Below are 17654 nucleotides of genomic sequence, written 5' to 3' on the forward strand. Positions count from 1 at the left end.
CTAAATTTGAGTTGACAAAGTAATTTTTAATACATTTGAAATTTTGGTCATTTTTAATGTGAACATCCTTTATTTTAACATATGTATATATATTTATACATATACATATATATGTATATATATATAAATAGCCCCCCATTGCTTTGCACACTCTTGGCATTCTTTTGATGAGCTTTATGAGGTAGTCACTTGAAATGGTTTTCCAACAGCCTTGTAGGAGTTCCCAGGGATGCTGAGCACTTGTTGGTCCTTTTGCCTTCACTCTGCGGTCCATCTCATCCCAAACCATCTCGACTGGGTTTAGCTCAGATGATCGTGGAGGCCACACATTCAAAGTTTTAGCAGTTTTCTGGACTGAACTACCTTCAGTTCTTAAAGTAATGACGGGCTGTTATTTCTCTTTACTTATCTGATGGTTCTTGCCATAATATGAATTCTAACAGTTGTCAAATAGGGCTGTCAGCTGCGTACCAACCTAACTTCTGCAAAACACAACTGAAGATCCCAATCCCATTAAGAAGGCAAGAAATTCCTCAAATGACCCCGGACAAGGCACACCTGTGAAGTGAAAACCATTTCAGGTGACTACATCATGAAGCTCATTGAGAGAAGGCCAAGTGTTTGCAGCACTGTCAACAAAGCAAATGGTGGCTACTTTGAGGAGTCTAAATATAAGACATATTTAGAGATATTTTTTCTTTGCTACTTAATTCAATATATCTTGCTTCATATAGCTGATGTCTTCAGTATGTATTTACAATGTAGAAAGTTGTAAAAATAAAGAAATAACATTTAATGAAAAGATGTGTCCAAACTTCTGTCTGGTATGTATGGCATGGAATCAAGGAAATCAGAGTAGATGTAATGTAATTCTTTATTTCTTCTCTTGTCTTCTGACAGAGAGCTTGAAAATGATATTTAGGAAGGTTGATCACCTTCTGCCCCTTGCTGTTCTCCTCCTTGTGTCCATCATTCCTACTGAAACTAAAGTGGTGACATCAGTGGAAGAATGTAATGAGTTTTTTCTTCAGAAAACTCCACCAAGAATCCCAGGAATTCTGGAGGGAGGGAAGATCCTGGACCAGAACAGATACAAACTGATCTGCCAAACTTTTAATGACATCAGAACATTTGTGACACTCTACGACACCCACAACAAGATTCCAGTGTTTTCTGCAGCAAAGTACAGAGGAAGGGGAGGCAAGAGACCAAACAGCATTTGGATGATTGAACCACAGGTATCAGTAATAAATGGCCTGTATTTGTATAGCGCTTTACTAGTGTGTTTTCCATGACACTTTAATATTGAGCATTGTTTGCACACTGAGTAAATTACAAATCATGTGCTGAAAAAGAATTTATTAAATTAAAACATCCATCAGAGTGGGGTTAACAAAAAACCTGAGCCGCTCCTTTTGCAGGTATACCATGGCATGCCATACCATGGTATACCATGAAGAGCAATTTGGGACCTGTAAGAGACAGCTCTTCCAAGGGAGCTGGGCAAAGAGACTAATCTTTGAAAAGGATGGAATTTCCATCACTAATAGATTCATACATAACAAGGTTTTGACATATTTTTATACTTTGTAAATAACTGAATAACAATTTCTAAATAAAGTTTTATATTAAGATGTCATTTTATTGTATTTACACTCTGTTACCACAAGTTACAGCAACGAGGCATAAATCACTAATGTACCCTTTTTATTTTTACAGCTTGAAAACAATGACAACATGAGAGTAGCAAAGAATATTACTTTGAAAAATCAGGCCGGGAACGATGATTATAAAAACACACAAGGGTTTGACAGAGGACATTTATTTCCAAGCTCATATGGATCTACTGAAAGTGAAAAAAGCTCTACTTTCACCCTGACTAACATTGTTCCACAAACAGACAACTTCAACCAGGGAAGCTGGAAGAATATGGAGATATGCATCAAATGTGTGTTGAATGAATATTACATTAACAATAATGGCAATATAGAAGGCTTTGTGGTGATAGGAGCAAAGCCCAGCAGCAGAAATGTCCTGAACAAAAAGATCAATATTCCTTCAGTACTCTGGTCGGCATTTTGCTGCTACAGTCACAGAAAAAAGAAATGGCTGGCAAGTGCACACTGGGGCAAAAACACAGGTGATGGGCCAAAATATTTGCAGACACAGAACTTGAAAGCACTCCAAAGAACTCTGGGAGTTGAAGCATTTCCTGAAACACAATGTCCTCTTCATACAACTGTAAGTCAGCTTTACTCAGACCTTTCCTCAGACTGCAACTGCCCACTAGCCATGTCAAGTACAACCACTTATGATCCTCCCAGCACCACACCTTCAGCAACTGGCACTAGATTTGAGACTCCCAGCACCATGCCCTCCACCACCTATGGCCCGCCCAGTACCATGCCCTCCACCACTTCTTGTGCACCCAACAAAACTTACTATAACTCTGGCACCAACACTGGCCCTATCAGCAGGACGCCCTCCACCACCTCTACCACTCCAAGCGCTACTAACTCTACCGCTGACACCACCTCTGTTGCTCCCAGCACTACTCACTCTGCCACTGGAACCACCTCTGGCCCTCCCAGCACCATGATCTCCACAACTTCTGTTTCTCCCAGCAAAACTCACTATACCACTGGCACCACCTCTGGCCCTCCCAGCACCACACATTCCAATACTGGCGCTACCTTCGAGGCTCCCCGCACCATGCCCTCCACCACCAGTATCCGTCCCAACACTACTCACCCAACCAGTGGCACCACCTCTGGTTCTCCCAAAAGTACTCACTCTACCACTGGAACCACTTCTGGCTCTCCCAGAACCATGCTCTCCACCACTTCTGGTGCTCCCAGCACTACTCACTATAACACTGGCACTACAACAGAGGCTCCAAGCAACAAACGCTCTACAAACTCTGGCCCTTCCAGCACCACACCTTTCAAAACTGGCACTACTTTAGAGGCTAGAAGCACAATGCCCTCCACCACCTCTGGCCCACCCATCACTTCCAAATCTACCACTGACACCAAATCTGGCCCGCCCAGCACCATGCCCTCTACCACTTCTGGTGCACCAAGCACTACACACTATACCACCGGCACCAGCACTGTCCCTGTCAGCACCATGCCCTCCACCACTTCTACCGCTCCCAGCGCTACTAACTTTACCGCTGACACACCGTCTGGCGCTCTCAGCACTACTTACTCAGCCACTGGAACCACCTCTGGCCCTCCCAGCAACATGCTCTCCACCAATTCAGGTGCTCCTAGCACAACTCACTACACCACTGGCACCATCTTTGGCCCTCCCAGCTCCACACCTTCCAACACTGGAGCTACCTCAGAGGCTGCCAGCACCACGCCTTCCACCACCTCTGGCCCTCCCAGCACTACTCACCCTACCAGTGGCACCACTTCTGGCTTTCCCAAAACTACTCACTCTACCACTACAATCATTTCTGGCCCTCCTAGCACCATTTTCTCCACCACTTCTGGCCCTCCCAGCACTACTCACTATAACGCTGGCACCACCTCTGGCCCTCTCAGCACCACACATTCCAACACTGACACTACCTCAGAGGCTCCCAGCAACAAACGCTCTACCACCTCTGGCCCTTCCAGCACCACACCTTCCAAAACTGGCAGGACTTTAGAAGCTAAGAGCACCATGACCTCCACCACCACTGGCCCTGCTATCACTACCAACTCTATCACTGGAACCACCTCTGGCCCCCCAAGCACCATGCCCGCGACCAATTCTGGAGCTCCCAGCACTACTCACTATACCACTGGCATCAACACTGGCCCTACCAGCACCAGGTCCTCCACCCCGTCTGGCCTTCCCAGCACCATGCCCTCTACCACTTCTGGTGCACCTAGCGCTACTAACTCTACCACTGACACCCCCTCTGGCGCTCCCAGCACTACTCACTCAGCCACTGGCACCATCTCTGGTTCTCACAGAACTACTCGCTCTACTACTCAAACCACTTCTGGGCCTCCCAGCACCGTGCTCTCCACCACTTCTGGTGCTCCCAGCACTACTCACCATAACACTGGCACCACCTCTGGCCCACCGAGCACCACACATTCCAACACTGGCACTACCTCAAAGGCTGCCAGCACCACATCCTCCACCACCTCTGGCCCTCCCAGCACTACTACATTACCTCTTACTACCACATCTGGTCTCTTCACTGCCACATCTCTTCCTCCTACAGCAACATCTGGACCAACTTCTACCATATCTGGCCCTTTCACTACCACATCAGACCCTTTCACAACTACATCGCTTCCTCCTACTACAACATCTGGAAGCTTCACTACCACATCCCTTCCTCCCACTACAAGATCTAGACCAACTTCTACCACATCTGACTGCTTCACTACTACACCAGTCCCTATCCCAACTACATCGTGGCCTCTTATTACCACATCTGGTTTCTTCAAAACTACATCAGTTCCTCTTACCACACAATCTGACTCGCTATCCACATCTAGCTCCTTCACTACCACATCAGACCCTGTCACTACCACATCTTTTCCTCCTACTACAAGATCTGGACCAACTTCTACCACATCTGGCCACTTCACTTCCACATCGGACCCTGTCAGAACTTCATTGCTTCCTCTTACTACAACATCTGGACCACCTAGCACATCTGGCCGCTTCACTACCACATTGGACCCTGTCAGAACTACGTCACTTCCTCTTACTACAACATCTGGCCCCTTCACAACAACATTTTTTCCTGTTACTGCAACATCTTTCCCACCTACTACCACATCTGCCACTTCCCCCTCTTTCACTGTCCACCCTAGTACCACATCCATACCTACATCTGTAGACACACTAACTACTTTAAGACTAACAACCCCTTTCCTTACCAGCACTCTTCCTACTACCAAAGCCCAGACTTCAAGAGTTTCAACAAAACATCCCATTAGTGCTACAACAACAACTTCCACTACAACCACGGCTGCCACAACAAAAAAGAAGCAAGATAAGGATAAACACAAAAAGAAACGGACTAATAAACAAAATAAAGTCAGTCCAAAGGGAAAGTCAGTTAACCATTTAAAAGACCTTTTAAAAGACATACTGAAGGGAAGTCAATTTGCAGTTCATGGAGCTGGAAGTGTGCTGGTTCCAATCATAGCAGCAAGTGCATTAGCAATAGGGGGAGGTGCAAGTGCATTACGAGTAGGAGGTTCTCTAAGTATTTTGGGAGTAGGTGGTGCTGGAAGTACACTGGCAGTAGATGGAGTAGTAGGCAGAAATGAAAGTGGATTACCAGTAGGAATACCTGGATATCAGTTAGGTGTAAATGTAGATGTAAATGCATCTTATCCACATAATGTTTCTTTCAGTGGGTCTGTTACTACTTACAATGCAACATTTCCTTTTAGCTCACCATCCAATGATAGTAACACACCTGGTTTTCAAGCTATAAATGCTTCTCATCCAACAACAAGCACTACTCACTATCACACTGGCACCACCTCTGGCCCTCTCAGCACCACACATTACAACACTGGTATTACCTCAGAGGCTCCCAGCAACCGACACTCTACCACTTCTGGGCCTCCCAGCACCACACCTTCCAACAGTGGTACTACTTTAGAGGGTACCAGCACCATGCCCTCCACCACCTCTGGCCCTCCCATCCCTTCCAACTCTACTATTGACATCACGTCTGGCCCTCCCAGCACTACTCACCCTACATCTAACACCTCTGGTCCTCCCAGCACCATGCCTGCCACCAATTCTGGTGCTCCCAGCACAACTCACTATACTACTGGCACCAACACTGTCCCTGTCAGCACCACGCCATCCACCACCTCTACCTCTCTCAGTACTACTAATTTTACCAATGACACACCGTCTAGCGATCCCAGCACTACTCACTCAGCCACTGGAACCATCTCTGGCCCTCCCAGCAACATGCTCTCCACCAATTCTGGTGCTCCTAGCACCACACCTTCCAACACTGACACTACCTCAGAGGCTGCCAGCACCACGCCTTCCACCACCTCTGGCCCTCCCAGCACTACTCACCCTACCAGTGGCACCACCTCTGGCTTTCCCAAAACTACTCACTCTACCACTAGAACCACTTCTGGCCGTCCTAGCACCATTTTCTCCACCACTTCTGCCCATCCCAGGAATACGCACTATAACGCTGGCACCACCTCTGGCCCTCTCAGCACCACACATTCCAACACTGGCACTACCTCAGAGGCTCCCAGCAACAAACGCTCTACCACCTCTGGCCCTTCCAGCACCACACCTTCCAAAACTGGCAGGACTTTAGAGGCTAAGAGCACCATGACCTCCACCACCACTGGCCCTGCTATCACTACCAACTCTACCACTGGAACCACTTCTGCCCCCCCCAGCACCATGCCCGCCACCAATTCTGGTGCTCTCAGCACTACTCACTCCACCACTGGTACCAACACTGGCCCTACCAGCACAACAAGTGGTTCTAACTTGAACACCACTTCAGCTTCCATCCTCATTTGGAGTTTGGATTCTCTTTCAATTCCATCTCCAACCTCAAACCCCCAACCAAATTCTTTGTTTCCTGTTTCAAATTCCTCAAGCCCATGTCGTTCTCTTACACAGTTTATTGACCATTACCAGAATACTCTTGCCTATTATCAAATGTTCTACCAGTATCAGAATAGCAGCTAACTTTTTGCTGGAATGTTTATTAAACTGAAATTAAAAAACTCTTACAATTAATCTTTTTAAATCAATTAATATGAAAGAAATATACAATAGAATCAAATGCCAAATGGACGTAATTGTTATTTTTATATTCATTTACTTTGACATTTAATTGTAATCTTCAAAAATCCAATAAAGGGATATTCAGAGAAATTGTGGCGTGTAACTTTTTGCTATATTGCTAAAATACATAGTTTTCTTTTTTGCATATTCAGCCTTGATTTGCACCTGTTTGTATTTTTTTTTTTTTTTTTTACTTTTTAAAGAAAATGCATAAGTACCAATTGTCATCAATTGTCAATCAACAGTTTTAATATTACTTAACATTCATTTAAGTAATATTAAAACATTTATTTAACCCAGAAACCCATACACACAAAAGGTGTAAATGAGATAAAACCACAAAAATTATAACCTTAAAATATAAGGAAAACTTAAACATGAGAATAAACAATTGTTTCTGGGGGAAAAAAATAGAATCGGAAAGTAATGTAAACATCTCTAATCAGTTCTGAAAGTATCACTGAAACCAGTGAGAGTGAATTCGTATATGCTTATATATAATTGCGGAATTAGTTCATTAGTAGATGTTACTTCAAGGGTATATGTAAAGGAAGCTCACTTTTGACCGGAACGATGAAAGCCAGAAAAAAGGAAGCCCAGTCATAAGGGATGTGTTCAATTGTTGTTTGATTTCTTGTGAATAATTATGCAGCACATTAGGAAACATTTTTCTAGCTTCAGCATCTTTTACATTTTTACACCATATTCCAAAATGGCATACTTTAACATACTGAACATTTGCAACCATCTTTCTAGTTTTGTTTTGACTTATAGTTAGGTGTGTTGAATCTTAGTGCAACAAAAGGATGCTTTTCTACTTAAATGTATTTACAATAAATGTACTAACTAGCAGTTCTCTTTTAGTTGATATTGTTAATGTATTCGTATGAAGTGGAATAGCACAAAGTTCATTTCTTTTATTATTATTGTTAACAAAAGGTCTGCTCCTAGAGGTATTGCTTAATGTTTATGGTCATTTGTTTGTGTTAAAGCAAGCTGTTTCCCCGTACCTAATTTTTGATGTCAATGTGGTTTCGCTTCATCGAAATAAAAATACACCAGATCATGTTTCCTGTCGTCTTCCACTTTTCAGGGCTGTTTTCAGGAAGCTTATTGTGAAATGGAAAGGCACTGTTGGATCTACACTTCAGCAGACCTGCTAGTTTAGAGACTCATCACTCATGAGGAAAGCAAGACAATGACGGAACCGTTTTTTTACTTGCTAGCAAAGGACGCTGCTCAGAACCAGGCTCTTGGAGCTGAATGCTCCTCACCTATGTCCTAGCCAACTTCAAATAAACAGCCTTCCTTGCAGCCTTTTATTCTGAGAATACAAGCACCACCCATTTTTTACAATGGGTGGTGTGTGTGTGTGTGTGTGTGTGTGTGTGTGTGTGTGTGTGTGTGTGTGTGTGTGTGTGTCGGGCCTTGTATTTGTGTGTATGCATGTGCGAGAATGTGAGTGTATGTCTTCTTGCCACACAATATATGCTTACAACTGTTTAACCACATTTCCTGGTTGTCCAAAGGTCAGCTCCCCACACACATATATGGCTTAACTTTAATGGTTCACCATATGCAAGCATAGGTGAGCCCCTAAATGGCCGGGGGTGGACATCTCTCAAAAGATAAGGAAACCAGAATCTCACCTTGAATGCGACTGCAGTTAAACAGATACAGCTAATTACCTCCCCCAGTACCATGTGTGTCATGGACCGGCTGTGTGGCAGGCAGGAGGTGGACCCAAACGCAAGCTCACGGAAGCAGGAATAAACTCAAAACACAGCTTTATTGCTGGACAGAAAAACGGCGAAGCAAACTGATAAGGAACTACACTGGGAAATAATACACTAATGCACAGAGAAACACACGGCCATGAATGAGGGAGAACGCGACACAGAACTGAGGGAGACGCAGACATAAATACACAGAGGGTTAACGAGGGAAGTGGGAATACACGGGGAACACAGGTGACACTGATAATCATAACGAGACAGGGCAGGAGTGAACACAACGTGACGCATACTGACGAGGGACTGCCAAAGTAAAACAGGAAGTGCACAGAGGTTCAGACAGGCGGAGAGAGAGAGGACAGACATAACGGGCTGGGGAAAAACATTGAATGAAACACAAGGAGGGGAAACGAGGGCTCAGAGATACACAGAAGGGCACACAGGGGGTAATCAAATAAGGAACATTTTGGCAGAACCTAGGAACCATGGCATAATGAAAGAACAAAAGTACAAAAACACATGAAAACTCAGAATACTGGGCCAACGTGGCCCAGGACCATGACACCACCCCCCCTCAAGGGCTGGCTCCTGACAGCCGAAACCCAAGAACCGAAAGACAAGAAAAAACAAAACAACCCACCCAGGGCGGGAGGCGGGGGACCAGGACGGAGGGAACGAAAACCAAACAAAACACAAGGAGCAGGGAACCAAAATGGAGTCCACAAATACACAAGAACAGTTCAAAACAGGGAAGCAAAGTCTATATAGCATAGAGGGGCGACCCGGGGGCGACCGCACAAAAGTTCAGTTCAGCCGTTCTGGGGGCTGGCCACGTGAAAAGTGGCAGTGGCGACAGAACGGATCCGGAGGCCGGCCACGTGAAAAGTGGCAGTGGCGACAGAACGGGTCCGGAGGCCGACCGCGTGGAAGACGGCGGCGGCAGCAGAGCGGGTCCGGAGGCCGACCGCGTGGAAGACGGCGGCTCTCAAGCGTCGGGCGTACTGGTCGAGGCTTGGTGGGCACAGGACCAGACGAGGTGGGACCAGACGACGGAGCTGGACCAGGCGACGGCGTAGGCGGAGCAGAAGCCGGAGCTGGACCAGGCGTAGGCGGAGCAGAAGCCGGAGCTGGACCAGGCGTAGGCGGAGCAGAAGCCGGAGCTGGACCAGGCGTAGGCGGAGCAGAAGCCGGAGCTGGACCAGGCGTAGGCGAAACCGAAGCCAGAGCTGGACCAGGCGTAGGCGAAACAGAAGCCAGAGCTGGACCAGGCGACGGCGTAGGCGGAGCAGAAGCAGAAGCCGGAGCTGGACCAGGCGTAGGCGAAGCAGAAGCCAGAGCTGGACCAGGCGACGGCGTAGGCGGAGCAGAAGCCGGAGCAGGGGCCAGACTAGGCGTGGGCGAAGCCGATGCAGGGGCCGGACCAGGCGTGGGCGAATTGGACCCTCCAGCGGAAACGAGGAGCGGCTGGAGAGGTTCTCCTGAACCCCCAGCGGAGTCGAGGAGCGGCTGGCCGGGCTGAGCAGAGCCGCCAGCGGAGACGAGGGACGGCTGGAGAGGTTCTCCTGAACCCCCAGCGGAGACGAGGAGGTGCTGGCCGGGCTGACCTGAGCCGCCAGCGGAGACGAGGGACGGCTGGAGAGGTTTTCCTGAACCCCCAGCGGAGACGAGGAGGTGCTGGCCGGGCTGACCTGAGCCGCCAGCGGAGACGAGGGACGGCTGGAGAGGTTCTCCTGAACCCCCAGCGAGAAGAGATGCAGAGCCAGCAGGTGCGGAGACCTCTGGCTCAGCGGACGCTAACTGTAGCTGCACAGGGCACGCAGTCGGCTTGGGATGCAACGGCTGGGGCTGTGCAGTGCAAACAGTCTGTCCAAGCTTTGTCAGCACCACGCAGTCCTCAGCTGGCTGAGTGGGCTCACAAGAGCTTCTAGCAGAGGGTGGCAGTGACTGAACAGGTGGCTGAGCTAATAACTGAGCTGGTGACAGAGTTAATGACTGAGCTGATAACTGAACAGGCAATGGAGCAAGAAACTGAGGTGGCAACAGAGCGAATGACTGAACAGGTAATGGAGCTGATAACTGTGCAAGAGACTGAGCTGGTGACAAAACAGGAAACTGTGCTAATAACTGAGCTAATGACTGCACTATGGACAAAAGTGCAAGTTGTAGCGGTGGTTGCAGTGATGGTGGATCAGCAGGTAGTTGAGCTGGTGACTGAGCAGGTGTCTGACTCTTGGCTGCTCTCCTCCGGGGAACAGGAACGGGTGCAGGGCCTGGCCGAACACCAGCCATCCCCACCCGAGGAACAGATACGGGTGCAGGGACGAACTGGGCTCTTGCAGCCTTAACCCTGGGAGCCGGCGTAGGTGCAGGAGCTAGCTGGACCTGTGCTGCTCCCACCCGAGGAACTGAGACGGGTGCAGGAGTCGGCAGGGTCACAGCTGACCTCACCCGGGGAGCCGGAACAGGTGCAGGCAACGGCTGGGTGTCCATCAACCCCACCCGAGGAGCAGGTACGGGTGCCGGGATGAATGGAGCCTCTGCCAAGGTGGAGACCGATGCAGGGACCAGCTGGACCTCAGCCACCCTCACCCAAGGAACTGATACGGGTGCAAGGGAAAGCTGGGCCCGCGCTGCCCTGGGTACAGGAACTGGAGGTGGCGAGCGGAGCATAGGAGCAGTAACAGTCACAGGGTGAACAAGATTATTGGTGCCGAACTCTGTTTTAGGAGGTCTAGGTTTAAAGCAAGCAGGTCCTAGAAAATCCACTGCTTTTAAACTCTCCAGGATAGAGCTAGCGGTCCTGGAGGAGATTAGCTTAGAGACAGTCACAGAAGCAGTTTCAAAACAGACAACATCACTAACCGTCTCCTGAGGAACGGCGTGCTGTCTAACACAGGTCAGGGACGGGAGAACGCCAGAGACCGTTCTTTTCAGTATCTCGGATGAAATGAAAATCACAGGTTGAGAAACAGAATCAATTTTCAAACAGTCCATAGGTGAAGCGACACGGCTGGCCGACTCAGAACTAACTGGATGGGGAGCCACACAGTCCAGGGACGAAGTAGCACCCACAACAGTTTTCACAACAACTGGTTCAGAGGAATAGTGAACAGGATCAGGCATGCATTGCCGCGGGTCACAGAACTTTACCTGATCAGCCAACTCTGCAACGCTTAACCCCAGTCTCTTGGCTAGCTTAACAAAGGAAGCGGCCATCTTGTTATCACGCACTCGAAAAACTGAACGATTAATCACTGGTTGTGGAGCTGACTGGGCCACACTGGACAGGTCAAAAGACAAAACTGGTTGGAACATGCAACCGTCACTAGAAGGAGCATCAGCTACAGAACACACAGTCTCAGATGGTTTGAGCTCCTCAGCATGCACTGTTATATCTAGGGCTGATGATGGTGGTGGTGTGTGGCTGAGCTCAGACTGGAAAACCTCAGAGTGTACAGGCTGATTAAAACAGTTCTGCGGGGCTACAATGCTGGTAGCAGTATGTGGGTGAGTCTGGTGTAGGATAGCAGTCTTTGGTTCAGCTAACTCTACAGGTGAAACATTCATACTGGCTAAATCAACGGAAACACTGCGAGCACTACAAGAATCTGATGGCTCAGGAACGCAAAGATCACTAGTGAGAACAACCTGTGAATAATCTGACACTGAGGTGCCTCGCTGAATACTGTCTTTAGAGTCCAAACGCAAAATGGCAGAATTGTCTGAGTTAGGCAGCACAATATCCACGGAGGACCAAGCAGTGCTACTCACAGTGGTGGATAAGTCATGAAGTCCGGGATCAGAAAGCTTGGGCTGAGTGAGTGAAGCACCGTCACTCTCTCCCACGGGTGCAGCCTGCTTGGCTGTACGGGAGCGACGGCGGCGTGAACGCCGTTTTCGCCGAGAAGGGGGAGGAGACGAGCCAGGCCGCGAATCCTCCAGCGGACCGGGCTGAACGTCCTCCGGCTCTTCATACTGGAGCGGCAGCTCCGGGCGAATGCGTATGGTGGAGACGAGGAAGTCCTGGATGTGGGGATGTAGCGCGTCGAACAGCCATGGGAGTCCGGACACCATCCTCTGTAAACGGATGGCTATGGTCGCCCGATATTCTGCCCCTGGCAGCGCTGCCCACTCCTGACAGTGATACTCCACTGTGTAGATTAAATCCTCACGGAGCTCAGCGGAGGGATTGTGAGCTGCTGGGTCCATGTCGTGGTCGCGTTCTTCTGTCATGGACCGGCTGTGTGGCAGGCAGGAAGTGGACCCAAACGCAAGCTCACGGAAGCAGGAATAAACTCAAAACACAGCTTTATTGCTGGACAGAAAAACGGCGAAGCAAACTGATAAGGAACTACACTGGGAAATAATACACTAATGCACAGAGAAACACACGGCCATGAATGAGGGAGAACGCGACACAGAACTGAGGGAGACGCAGACATAAATACACAGAGGGTTAACGAGGGAAGTGGGAATACACGGGGAACACAGGTGACACTGATAATCATAACGAGACAGGGCAGGAGTGAACACAACGTGACGCATACTGACGAGGGACTGCCAAAGTAAAACAGGAAGTGCACAGAGGTTCAGACAGGCGGAGAGAGAGAGGACAGACATAACGGGCTGGGGAAAAACATTGAATGAAACACAAGGAGGGGAAACGAGGGCTCAGAGATACACAGAAGGGCACACAGGGGGTAATCAAATAAGGAACATTTTGGCAGAACCTAGGAACCATGGCATAATGAAAGAACAAAAGTACAAAAACACATGAAAACTCAGAATACTGGGCCAACGTGGCCCAGGACCATGACAATGTGTAGGGGAGGCATAAACGAATATCTAACCGTGCAGTTTAAGCCAAGGTTTAAAAATTTAAATTACAACAATGACAACATTTAACAATTTCAACCTAACAGGCACCATCCAGTTTTCTCCAGGACAATCATTCACCTGCTCATGATAGTCAAGCTCCTGCAGTTCACCCATGCAATAACCACCTATCCGTTTGTTACAGAATTCCTCCCGTTCCTCTGTTCTCTTTACTGTGACCACTTCTGCAACCTAACTTTGTCCCAGTCAACGACACTCCAGAGCTATAATTTACCTAAGCCTTTGAGCACTCAGGATTCTGTTAATCTAAAATATACATCCATGTAAATAGTTACTTTGCGCATGTTTGGTAGGGGTGGGTTTAGATTATCAATATATCGATCGATTCTAGCTTGAATAAAGTGATATCAATTCATTGTCCTGAATCGATTTTTAAATATAAATTTATTTTGCCCGAGGGTTAAACCACAAAAAATTTCAACAACCACCAAACAGCTAAAACAGTAAATGAGAACAGGTACACGGATTCTGCACTATGACCTAAACACAAAGCACGGACCCAACGATCGGAGTTGAAAGCCGACAGCTCGCTGATTCTGATGTTTTGGCAGGTCCGTGCTTTGTGTTTACGTCCTTTTTGCACTAGATTCTGAAGCTGTAGAGGTTTTATCTCTCTCCAATATTGACTGAACCAGCAGCAAAAGAAGATCGAAACTATGCTTCACATTTCGCTTCACATAAGCATTGTCATGAATTCCATCTTACTTTTCCTGTTTTATTTCCACTCTGATAAAATCGCACTTCATGTAGAGCTCATTTTCTCTCTCGCTCTCTCTCTGTGTACTCCAAGAACAGTTTCCCATCTAAAACTCTCTGTTTTCTGCATTATTCGCTATTACACACGAGTCTACCGTTGTTTACAGCACTGTCGGCCGCTGTCTTTTTCCTTTTACTTACTTCCGGCAAGAAAGCCTCATTTCTGCTGTTCAATCTGCAACTACTAATGTTCATATGTGGATTAATGGTTTTCTCTCATTTTTGATCTACTGAAGAATATTTTTAAGGTTATCATTTTTATAGACACAAAATATGGAAATGTATGGTCAATGGTCAATGTTAACTTTATTGTCCCTAACGGGAAATTGATTTGCAGTATGTACGTACAAACAAACAAACAGACCACCAACACATCACATAAACTCACCAAAATAATATAATATAAGCCTGATAAAACAACCTAGATTTTTCATCAAAAAAGTGCAATGTGCAATGGCAACAACTCTTATGGTTTAGTGTTATTAACTGTGATAATAGCACTAGGTACAAAAGACAGTCTATGTCTCTTTGTCTTCACTGCAGGCACTTTATAACGACGACCTGATGGAAGCAGTTGAAAATCATTAAAGAGAGGATGATCTGAACACAACAGGACAGAGGTTGCCTTCCTCAGCACCTGCCTGTTATAAAAGTCCACAAGCTGGACCTGAGGCCTCCCTGAAATCTTGCCAGCCACTTTAACCAGGTTGTTAAGTCTGGTCTTATTATTCAGGGACATATTACCGTACCAAGCAATGATACAGAAAGTTAAAACAGATTCAATAAAACTTTTATAAAAAAGAGTCATCATTTCAGATGAAACATTAAAACCTCTCAACCCCCTTAAAAAGTACAGTCTTTGTTGAACCTTTTTCACTGTAGCAGCAAGATGTGACTCAAAGGACAGAGCCTTATCAAGAACAACCCCCAAATACTTATAACTGTCCACCAGTTCAATGGCTGCACCATTTACCACTGTTAGCGCAGGATGGGGGGATGTCTTCCTGAAGTCAATAACCATGTCCTTGGTTTTTAAGGTGTTAATCATTAAGAATGACTGATCACACCACGAAACAAACTCATCCACAACACCCCCATGGGAATCCTCTTCACCATGAAGGAGGCTTACAATGACTGTGTCATCTGCATATTTAATAATATGCCTGTTGGCCTGTGTACTGCGACAGTCATTAGTGTACAAAATATACAGTAGAGGAGAGAGACAACAACCTTGTGGTGAGCCAGTAGAAGAGTTCAGCTGTTTGGAAAAACAGCCGTTTACTCTCACACACTGAGATCTGTCAGTTAAAAAGTCTAAAATCCAACCAACGAGATTAAAATCAAGTTTAAACTGGTTAAGAAGCTTATCAACTAAAAGATGTGGCTGGATAGTATTAAAAGCTGAAGAAAAATCAATAAATAAGAGCCGAGCATGAGCTTTGGCGCCATCAAGATGGCGATAAAGGTAGTTCAACAGAGTGACCACTGCATCATCCACACCTCTACAAGGCCTGTATGCAAACTGTAGTGGATCTATAAGCTTCTCTACTTGCTGCAGGATCTCCTTCCTGACAAGTTTTTCAAAGGACTTCATCACTAAGGATGTTAGAGCAACAGGCCTAAAATCATTTAATGATGTAGGTTTTGTGGTCTTAGCAACTGGAGAAATAATTGATTTTTTCCATACCTCTGGAACCTTCTGTTGCTGAAGAGATAAAAGAAAGATATAATAAAAAATACTACATAATTGCTCAGCGCATGTTTTAAGCACCTGGCCACATATATTATCAGGACCTGGACTTTTATTAGTCTTACTCATTTTAAAAAGATTTCTCACCCTTCTTTCATCAAAGAACAAAGCTGGGGGGCCCTGGTGCTCTCTATTAAGAAATCAAGTGTATTCCTTGGATTATAATTATCATTAAATCTCAAATAAAATCTATTCAGATCACTGGCTAACTGAGAGTCTGAACTAAAACCAGGGAGACTTATCTTATTACAGTCACTGAAACAGTGACCAGTCATGTGTTTCATGCCTGCCCAGGCCACCCTTAAGTTATTGCTACCCATCTCCGCCTCTACCTTATCCTTGTATTTTATTTTAGCTTTTTTAATTTCTGATCTGATCTTCTTCCTAATTTCTCTAACTTTCAAGATATTCCCTTCAATAAAAGCTTTTTTCCTTTCATGAATCAGCCTCATAAGAGCTTTTGAAGACCATGGTTTGTTATTAGGGAAAAAATGCACAACCTTTGAAGGGATAATCATGTCTCTGCAAAAGGAGATATAGCTGCAGACAACGTCAGTGAGTTCATTAATGTTTCTACATGATTCTATAAACACCGACCAGTCTGTACAGTCAAAGCAGCCCTGCAGGGCTAAAGAGGCATCGTCACTCCAAACCTTTATGCGGTGTTTCCTCACTTTCTCTCTTCTCAGTACAGTCTTGTAAACTGGCAGAAGATGCACCGTGTTGTGATCCGAGGATCCGAGGGCGGGGCCAGCCACAGATGTATACGCACCTTTTATGGAACCATAACACAGATCCAGAGTCTTATTGAAGCGTGTGGGACGGTTCACATACTGATAAAAGCTGCTCAGTGTTTTCTTCAAGTCGCAGCGATTAAAGTCCCCAAGAAAAATATTAGGGGCTTCAGGGGAGAGAGATTGTAGTGAGTGGATGACGTTAGAGATGGTGTCAGTCGCATTCTTAGGATTCGCTTTAGGGTGGATGTAAACGACGGTGACGTTGATCTGTGGGAATTCCCTCGGCAGATAAAACGGCCTCAAAGACAGAGAGGAGCTCAATGTCAGGCAGACACACTTGTCTACGAACGGTCACATTTTTACACCATTTCTGATTTATATACAAGCACAATGTATTAATGCGTGATCAGAATTATAATATTTTTGACTGTCTGGGGCAAAGTTTCCCCCATTCAAATTGAATTGAATCCTGGATCGAATCGATTCGGGACCTTGTGAATCGGAATCGAATCAATTCTAGAAATCAGTGACAATACCCAGCCCTAATGTTTGGTGTCTGCATTTAGGTCATTTCCTCCGATGAACCTCTGGGTCATGACAGTTTCAGACTGGTGCAGTGCAGAAAGGGTTAGCTGACTGTGTGTGGTTAATTCTTTCAAAATATTTTTTTAAAAACAAGCATTTTTAGGCATGTTAATTAAATACTTTTTGCTGTTCAATATTTTTAAAAAAGTTCCACTCATACATGGTGTATAACATGTGCCAAAATTGGATAACATTGTGCTGTCAACATTAATGCGTTAATGCCATCATCACGATTAACGCGATTAAAATTTTTAATGCAATCAACCCATTTGGAACACAGAATGGACAAACTTTGGACAAATTGCCTGAAATGGGTTGACAGAGACATTTCAGGGATTTTGAGTCATTCTGCGCTCCAGATAGATTAAATTTTTTGCGCTGATTTTTTTAATTGCA

The 17654-nt window shown here is 46.1% G+C and overlaps 1 protein-coding gene across 1 annotated transcript; it reads left to right on the forward strand.

Annotated features, from left to right (window-relative positions):
- Positions 1 to 872: 872 nt before the first annotated feature.
- Positions 873 to 6880, forward strand: LOC112845526 (mucin-5AC-like). Its single transcript, XM_025904937.1, has 2 exons — positions 873 to 1238; positions 1720 to 6880. Exons 1-2 carry the CDS (start codon positions 912 to 914, stop codon positions 6700 to 6702), a joined length of 5310 nt encoding a protein of 1769 aa, XP_025760722.1. The 5' UTR covers positions 873 to 911; the 3' UTR covers positions 6703 to 6880.
- The last annotated feature ends 10774 nt before the right edge of the window (positions 6881 to 17654 follow it).

The sequence above is a fragment of the Oreochromis niloticus genome, linkage group LG3, assembly GCF_001858045.2.
Source record: "Oreochromis niloticus isolate F11D_XX linkage group LG3, O_niloticus_UMD_NMBU, whole genome shotgun sequence".
NCBI lineage: Eukaryota > Metazoa > Chordata > Actinopteri > Cichliformes > Cichlidae > Oreochromis > Oreochromis niloticus.